The sequence below is a fragment of the Physella acuta genome, unplaced genomic scaffold (assembly GCF_028476545.2).
Source record: "Physella acuta isolate Inbredline_101_S28 unplaced genomic scaffold, ASM2847654v3 ptg000551l, whole genome shotgun sequence".
NCBI lineage: Eukaryota > Metazoa > Mollusca > Gastropoda > Physidae > Physella > Physella acuta.
The window spans coordinates 340,911-349,512 of NW_026732070.1; the positions used below are offsets into that span (position 1 = coordinate 340,911).

An 8,602-nucleotide genomic window follows, 5' to 3' on the forward strand; every position below is an offset into this window, starting at 1 on the left:
TCCCTGCTGTTCACCAGCCACGTGAAGGATGATGATGATGATGACAGCTCCGACTCCCCCGCGGATGTTGTCGTGGAGGTGGACACCGGGGTCAGCAGGATGAGGAGGATGGAGAGCGAAGCCGCCGCGGCCATTAAAAAACTGGAGGAGAGCCACTTGTCCCTGGACCTGTCCAATCAGAAAGCTGTTTTAGTAGGTCACATTGTACATAGTTTTTGACAGATAATATGTATGGGCATATAAGAAAACCTGCCACCCCCCCAACTTTTCCATTTAAAATACAATCCGTAATATAGTCAGTCTATATTAACAACGCCCTGTATGAAAGGTTACACCTAACTGTTGAGAAGAGATTTATTGGTTTAAAAAGTCATCTCTTAACAAGACAAATACAGTATTTTTCGCACCCTGTAGTTGTTTTGTCCTGGTATGGGACCCAATAAGCCTTAGAGCAGGTTGAAGTAGAGTTTTAGCTGTTTTTCTGGCATTGTCAGTGCAATGTTTGTTACAATCTTAAAATCTTTAGCATGAAACTGTCACTATTAAATTGTTTTATTATTTGTTAAAAATATTATATGAAATGAAAATCATGCTGTCCCCTACATAACTTTGCCTGTTATGTACAAAACTATACAGAAGCAAAGCTAGTCACATGTTTGTGTCATCCACCAAACAGTTTTTTCTTACTATTTAAGTTTACATTGGTATCATATTAAAAAGGTGACTGCAGTACTAAAACTTAAACTTGTATCAGACGTCTCTTTTGTTATGTCCCCTAGGTGGAGCTGGAGCAGATGAGGCGACACTTGAAAGAAGAAAGATTAGCTCGAGCTAAGGCTGACCAGCGGGTTATAAAGGTCAGTCATGGAACAGCTTAGTTATTGCTTAAGGAGGGTTAGACTAGACTAACCCAAACTGGTTTCTCTCAACCACTAGAATTTTAACTTATGAGAGTAATATATATTTGAGAAAGTTTTATTGAATCATATTTTTTTAGGACTAGTACCTCAGGCCATCTAGATTGTTATATCATTTATTTATTAATTATTTTCTGTGAACATAAATTAGTTTCATTGAAATTGAGAAAAATAATTTTAAATGTTAACTTTTAATTTAAAGGAAAATTTCTCAAAAAACTCACTGAAAGATATTGGCTGAATTTTATTGACAGCATAAGACAGCTTATACAGTAACTAAATCTGGACAGGCATTTAAATAAATGTCTAATTAATGACCAAACAGTTCAACTATAACCATAACAGGACTGGGGGTTGGGGTCGGCGTGGTCGAGTCAGTAAAGCTCATGGTTGCTAAACCGAAAAGTCTCGAGTTCGAACCCTAGGGCAGATGAGGGTCGTTAGCTGGGGATAGCCACTCTACTCCAAAATCAAACAACTGCTGCCTTGTAGTTTGTTCTTGGTTGGACAAAGGCTATGGAAGCAAATCCAAAAAGAAAAGCAGGCTGAAATCAGAGTCAATGGCCTCAATTGCACATAACCAGTTGACACGTATCCTTAATTGTGGTTGAGGCGTGGTCGAGTCGGCAAAAAGCTCATGGTTGATAAATTCGAAAAAAAAAAGTCTCGAGTTCAAACCCTTTGGCAGATAAGGCTCAATCCCTTCCAACACTAAAAATTAAGAATGAAGAAGAAGGACTCGGGGTTAAACAAAACTGGCATTACAGTTTACTGAATTAGCTAGTAATCATCAACATATTAGAATGGTAGCTCATACAAATGCTAAACCAAAAGTCTCAAGTTCAAATCCGGGTTTAAATCTGTAGAACAACCCTGAGTCCACCCAGCTCCAATAAGTGCCTGACTTATATTAGGAAGGTAAAGGCAGCTAGGCATAGTGTTGACCAAATGCAGAGGTCACAGAAACAAGTGGACTCTACTTCACCTGTCCCAATAACCATCATGTTCGAAATGAAACTTTATTTTTAAATCACACCAACAATATTTGTCCTGCCTGTAGCAACATTTGTCCTGTCTGTAGCCAACACTATTTGTTCTGTCTGTAGCCAACTATATTTGTCCTGTCTGTAGCTGACAATGTCCTGTCTGTAGCCAACACTATTTGTCCTGTCTGTAGCTGATGCTAGAGAATCGCAGGCTGGAAGAGACTGTTGCCCAGCTTCAGAAGGTCCAGCAGCCCTACACCAGCCCACTAGAGGACGCCAGTTTCCTGGAGAGTATTGAGACTTCCTTCAAGCAGTTCCACGCCTTCATTGATATGCTGAGGGAGGCGGGGTAAGATAGGAGGGTAGGGGTGTGTTTGGTCATTCTTTGAGGCTGGAGGGTTGGGGGTGTGTTTGGTCATTCTTTGAGGCTAGAGGGTTGGGGGTGTTTGGTCATTCTTGACATTGAGGCAGGAGGGTCTTAGGGTGGGTGTTTGGTCATTCGTTGAGGTAGGAGGGTGGGGGGTGTTTGGTTATTCTTTGAGGCTAGAGGGTTGGGGGTGTTTGGTCATTCTTGACATTGAGGCAGGAGGGTCTTAGGGTGGGTGTTTGGTCATTCGTTGAGGTAGGAGGGTGGGGGGTGTTTGGTCATTCGTTGAGGGTCTTGACATTGAGGTAGGAGGGTCGTAGTGAGTTTGGTCATTCTTGACATTGAGGTAGGAGGGTTGTAAGGTGTTTGGTCATTCTTTGAGGCTGGAGGGTTGTAGGGCGTGTTTGGTAATTCTTGACAATGAGGAAAGTGATGTTAAATGGAAAGAAGGGGAGGAAGATCATTTCTTGACATTCTGTAGAGGTAAAATGGCTGGTAGAGGGGATGTTTGTTTTGATTGTAAATATGTTTGTACGATGAGTGTTAAATAGATATGAGGTGGAGTTAAGAAGCGCAAGGCTTACTTTATTGATAATCTGATAATTATCTTTATTACCATTGCTTCTTTCTTTTTTTTTGCTAGCACTCAACTAAAGACAATTATTGTCTTTATTTCTTGTTTTTTAAAAAACCTAACCAACTAGTTGTTGTTTTGTTTTTAAATTAACCAACCAGTTGTTGTTTTTAAATTAACCAACCAGTTGTTGTTTTTTAAATTAACCAACCAGTTGTTGTTTTTAAATTAACCAACCAGTTGTTGTTTTTAAATTAACAAACCAGTTGTTGTTTTTAAATTAACCAACCAGTTGTTGTTTTTAAATTAACCAACCAGTTGTTGTTTTTAAATTAACCAACCATTTGTTGTTTTTAAATTAACCAACCAGTTGTAGTTTTTAAATTAACCAACCAGTTGTTGTTTTTAAATTAACCAACCATTTGTTGTTTTTAAATTAACCAACCAGTTGTTGTTTTTAAATTAACCAACCAGTTGTTGTTTTTAAATTAACCAACCATTTGTTGTTTTTAAATTAACCAACCAGTTGTTGTTTGTAAATTAACCAACCAGTTGTTGTTTTTAAATTAACCAACCAGTTGTTGTTTTTAAATTAACCAACCAGTTGTTGTTTTTAAATTAACCAACCAGTTGTTGTTTTTAAATTAACCAACCATTTGTTGTTTTTAAATTAACCAACCAGTTGTTGTTTTTAAATTAACCAACCAGTTGTTGTTTTTAAATTAACCAACCATTTGTTGTTTTTAAATTAACCAACCAGTTGTTGTTTGTAAATTAACCAACCAGTTGTTGTTTTTAAATTAACCAACCATTTGTTGTTTTTAAATTAACCAACCAGTTGTTGTTTGTAAATTAACCAACCAGTTGTTTATTTAATTCCCAGACTAGGTCAGCTTGTGTCTATGGCCGGACTTGACCAATCACGCATGCCCTTCAACGGGAACTCAACCAAGCAGAACGGCCACGCCCAAGAGGACAAGCCAGGAAGACCCGCCCCCACCCGACCTATGACCTCTTCACCCAACGCTGTCTACGCTAACGTTCCCATGACTGACGGAGACTTCCGGACTGGTTTCAAGATGGCGGACGATGCCTTGTTCCCCAACGCTAAAGACCCCACGATGCAGTCTAACATGTACACTGAAGAGAGCGGTGAGTGATGTTTATCCTAATTGGAGGTGGGGGTGATATTTGGTTAGCCATACCCACACCTTAGAGTTAGGCTAGAGCTAGAGATTATGTTAGGGATTGAGATATTGGTATAATATAGTGTGACATGACTAGATTAAGGTAAGATTAATTAAGTGGATTATTTGAAATAACTAGATTAAGGTAAGATTAATTAAGTGGATTAGCTGACATGACTAGATTAAGGTAAGATTAATTAAGTGGATTAGTTGACATAACTAGATTAAGGTAAGATTAATTAAGTGGATTATTTGAATAACTAGATTTAGGGTAAGATTAATTAAGTGGATTAGTTGACATAACTAGATTAAGGTAAGATTAATTAAGTGGATTAGTTGACATAACTAGATTAAGGTAAGATTAATTAAGTGGATTATTTGAAATAACTAGATTAGGGTAAGATTAATTAAGTGGATTAGTTGACATAACTAGATTAAGGTAAGATTAATTAAGTGGATTAGTTGACATAACTAGATTAAGGTAAGATTAATTAAGTGGATTATTTGAAATAACTAGATTAGGGTAAGATTAATTAAGTGGATTAGTTGACATTACTAGATTAAGGTAAGATTAATTAAGTGGATTAGTTGACATAACTAGATTAAGGTAAGATTAAATAAGTGGATTAGTTGACATAACTTGATTAAGGTAAGATTAATTAAGTGGATTAGTTGACATAACTAGATTAAGGTAAGATTAATTAAGTGGATTAGTTGACATAACTTGATTAAGGTAAGATTAATTAAGTGGATTAGTTGACATAACTTGATTAAGGTAAGATTAATTAAGTGGATTAGTTGACATAACTAGATTAAGGTAAGATTAATTAAGTGGGTTATTTTATTTAGACACTCTTCTCATATAACATAGAAGGTGCAAAGGGAGACAATTCAATTTTTATCATTTTTTAGGACAACATTTCAATTTTTTCAGCTTAGATTTTCCCCCTCAGATTTGCTTTGTTTATAATTTGTGTCCGTTTAATAAGTTCCTCTTCCAACACTAGGTTCTATATGAACGGGTGAAGTAGAGTCCATTCTATCAAGCCATGATAATTTTTGTTTTAAAAATCCCCTACTTTGATCAACTCCACCAAACTTTGACTCTGGTCCAGAACTAGCCAAACAGGAGCCATGATAAAAAAATCCCCTTACTAAACTACTTTGATCAACTAATTTTTGTTTTAAAAATCCCCCACTAAACCACTTTATTCAACTCCACCAAACTTTGTTTCTGGTCCAGAACTAGCCAAACAAGAAGCAGACGAGCTCTACACCAGGCTGGTGAGGGAGACAAGGTCAGCACTCAGTCATGATGGACAGACAAGGGAGAGAACTTGGGCCAAGTCAACTGTGAGTTCTTTTCTCTTTGATACTATTATGTTGGTAGTCAAAGTTTTCTGTGACCTTAACCAGAAGGATTTAGGTGACAACCTTGTACTTCTGACAAGCAAAATCCTGGAGGACCTCATTGAAAATAATTGAAATGCTAGAAATTAGAAAACTTCTAAATCAGTCAATAAAAGCTGAAAAGAAAAATGAATGAGAGTTTAATGGAAGATAATTAATGTATAGTTTATATATTTTTAGAGTTATTTTAAAAGTTTGAAAATTCAGAAATACATAAAGGAAATGTATGAAAGAAATTCAGTTGAATAGATATTTTTTATATTTTAATTTGTATGAAAATAGAAAAATTGTATTCACTAGAGAAATTGTATTCACTACCTTTATGGTTTACAAAATAAAGACAAAACATAATGTAGTGAATACATTTTTTATTGTATTTTTAGATTTTAAAAAATTACCAGGCATGTCTTTACTATCTAGAAATCAAACAGAAAAACATCATGAATATTCTTAAATCTTTAAAAATATTCATATTGTAAATTACTACTGAAAGCTATTTGACATAATGTATTGAATAGGCCTCCAGAGAAACCAATATATATGTACTTGATAATTTGACCAAACCACACTACAGGGTGATATCAAAGTATTAGTTTAGATTAGGATTTGGGCAAGTTTCTGCGGTTTTAATTTAACATCCAAGGTTATATGTTGCAGTGGCTGTGACAGTGTGGTTTGGCTTACCCAAGGTTACACAAACTTGTTGTTTTTATTTGACTAATATTTTTATCTCCCTTGATGGTATGGCTAAACCATGAGTACACAAACATGTTGTTTTACTTATTTTATTATCTCCCTTGACAGAATGGTCACAAAGGGGAGGTCACTTCAAAAACACACCACCAGCCCCCAGATGACCAGCCCACTAGGACTGACCAAGTAGACAGTGGTCACCTGAGGACTGACCAAGTGGACAGTGGTCACTTGAGACTGCAGGAATCTGACCTGTATGATGAGCAGCCCTCCTACTTGATGGGTTCCAGACAGAATGGGGAGTCTTCTGGGAGGATTTCTAATGAGGATCATGACGAGGATGATGAAGATGATGATGATGATGATTTTTAGCTCTAATTAATGTCTAATTGTATCCATAGATAGTGTATGTTTTTTCCACTATTTTTTGTTTTAAATGGTTTTTAAAAACAATGGAAGCTTATAGTTTCCCATGTTGACTTATTGTTGTATGATGATTAAATCTAATTCACAACTCAGCTAAAGTGTTGAATCATTATTTTTGTACTTTATGAAATAGTCACAATTTAGGATTTTATTAAAATATTACTTTTATTTTTAATTTTTTTAAACTTTTCTTAGTTGTTTTTAACAAGAGTATGTTTTGATAATCATTAAGTTCTAATATTATAAGTGCACTCTATATTTTTATTTCAATGTTTTAACTACTTAAAAATGAAGATTGTTTAGCCCTTGAATTAACTCATGTGTTTCTAAAGCATAGTTGTATTTACTTGTATGTTTGGTTTGGTGTACCATAGTTTATTGTCTGGTTTCATTCAAAGTTTTCAAGATGTTCTATTTTAATTCATAATTTAATAATTAAATTAATTAATAAATTAAATAATTAGGCCTAAATAATAAAATTAAATAATTCCATTATTATTTTCTGTAATTAATTTTGGTTTTATTTCATTAAATTTTTTGATTTATTTTTAAATATTTTTTTTTCCTTTAGCAATTGTCTCCCTTCAGTATTATGTCAAAAAACTTTTTTTTTTTTTCATTATTTTTGTAATAAACAAAAAAAAATTCAGAATGATAAATGTATAGATCTAGGATCTGAATATAACTAAAAATAGTTTCAAATTCTCTTTGTCTTTTTGTACATTGTTAGAATTTTCTTTTAAGTCATATGCAAAACCATTTTTAAATTTGTATACAATGACTGTTTATTCATCACTACACAGGATCAACATTCCATCTTTCACATCAGACATGCCTGTGTTATTTGATGGTGGATGTACATCTTGTTCAAAGTAAATTAATTTACAGTGCATGCCCAGTTTTTATATGTACAACTTACTTATTTGTATTATATTTCTCATGGGTGCTTTTCCTGTATCTAGACAAGTTTTAGTTTTAAAATAATTTTTTTTCAGACAGCTCAGTAAGTAACTTATATTACTACTAGTTGTTTGTCTTTCTACTCATAGTTCCAGTCCTTTTAACATTATCACTGCAAGTCCGCTATACATCTATGCATGTTTTTATTTTTTCCGTCCAAAAAATGTATTGATCTGTAAACAGTTGCTCACATTTTTAAATTAAAAATCTACTGCCCTGCTTTTTTTTAAGTTGTAATTATCTTTACAAATTATAACATGTTTTAATCTAATCAAATTTTTTTATTGTTCCATTGTCTCATCTCGTCCTAGCATGCAGGGTTAAAATTTTTAACTGTTTTGTTTTTTAACTAAAGTATTAATCTTACATTTCCATAAAATGGTTTGAATGTTTGTGTAAAAAAAAATGTATACTAAATTTGTACAAAATAAATTTATTTATTTTTAATTGTGTTTTTGGAGTTTCTTTTAAATCTTAAATGGAATTTGAAAAAAAAATGTGTTAACAAAGGTAGACCATGTATGTGATGTTGGATTACATGTGAGAAAGTTAAAGGTCAGAGATGTGGCCAGGTCACTTAGCGATTAAATTAGTCCAAAGTATCATTGGGCCTCTCTTTGAAAATAAACCACAATAAAAGTTATTTAACTGACATGCTATGTCTTGTGACACGTAATTTATCTTATTTCTATTTACGTTTATCAAACACTAAAAAAATTAGGTTGAATTATCTTGTTTGTATGTTTTCTTACCTTTCTGTTGTTAATATTGGGGTTAAATTAATTAATCTCATTTAATATTTCTATTTAATAGTTTTATTCCTTATACCGCGTTTACACTTACGACATGTATACTATACATTTCCAGAACACAAAGCCCGCCAAAAGTTATTTTTATCTGGAACAATTTTATCCAAAGAACATGTATACTTTAGCGTTCACACTTCTTACAGAACATGTTATAAAACAAGCATGACCTTTGACCCGGAGCGTCTGCTATATATGCCCAGATAATTAAAATAAAAAGTAATCAAAGTAAAAAATAAAAAAAACACGTAGATAGTAGGCACACAGCTTTATTTT

The 8,602-nt window shown here is 33.8% G+C and overlaps 1 protein-coding gene across 1 annotated transcript; it reads left to right on the forward strand.

The window, feature by feature from the left end:
• The first annotated feature begins 784 nt into the window (after nucleotides 1-784).
• Nucleotides 785-6,546, forward strand: LOC131946308 (centrosomal protein of 78 kDa-like). The gene is made up of 5 exons (XM_059307001.1): nucleotides 785-857; nucleotides 2,095-2,252; nucleotides 3,728-3,996; nucleotides 5,275-5,384; nucleotides 6,246-6,546. Exons 1-5 carry the CDS (start codon nucleotides 795-797, stop codon nucleotides 6,504-6,506), a joined length of 861 nt encoding a protein of 286 aa, XP_059162984.1. The 5' UTR covers nucleotides 785-794; the 3' UTR covers nucleotides 6,507-6,546.
• Nucleotides 6,547-8,602: the final 2,056 nt, after the last annotated feature.

Coding starts and splice junctions, on each gene's coding strand:
- LOC131946308 (XM_059307001.1), top strand. CDS start 795: ATGAGGCGACACTTGAAAGAAGAAAGATTAGCTCGAGCTAAGGCTGAC. Junction 3,997..5,274: donor CATGTACACTGAAGAGAGCG/GTGAGTGATGTT, acceptor TTTCTGGTCCAG/AACTAGCCAAACAAGAAGCA. Junction 5,385..6,245: donor GAACTTGGGCCAAGTCAACT/GTGAGTTCTTTT, acceptor CTCCCTTGACAG/AATGGTCACAAAGGGGAGGT.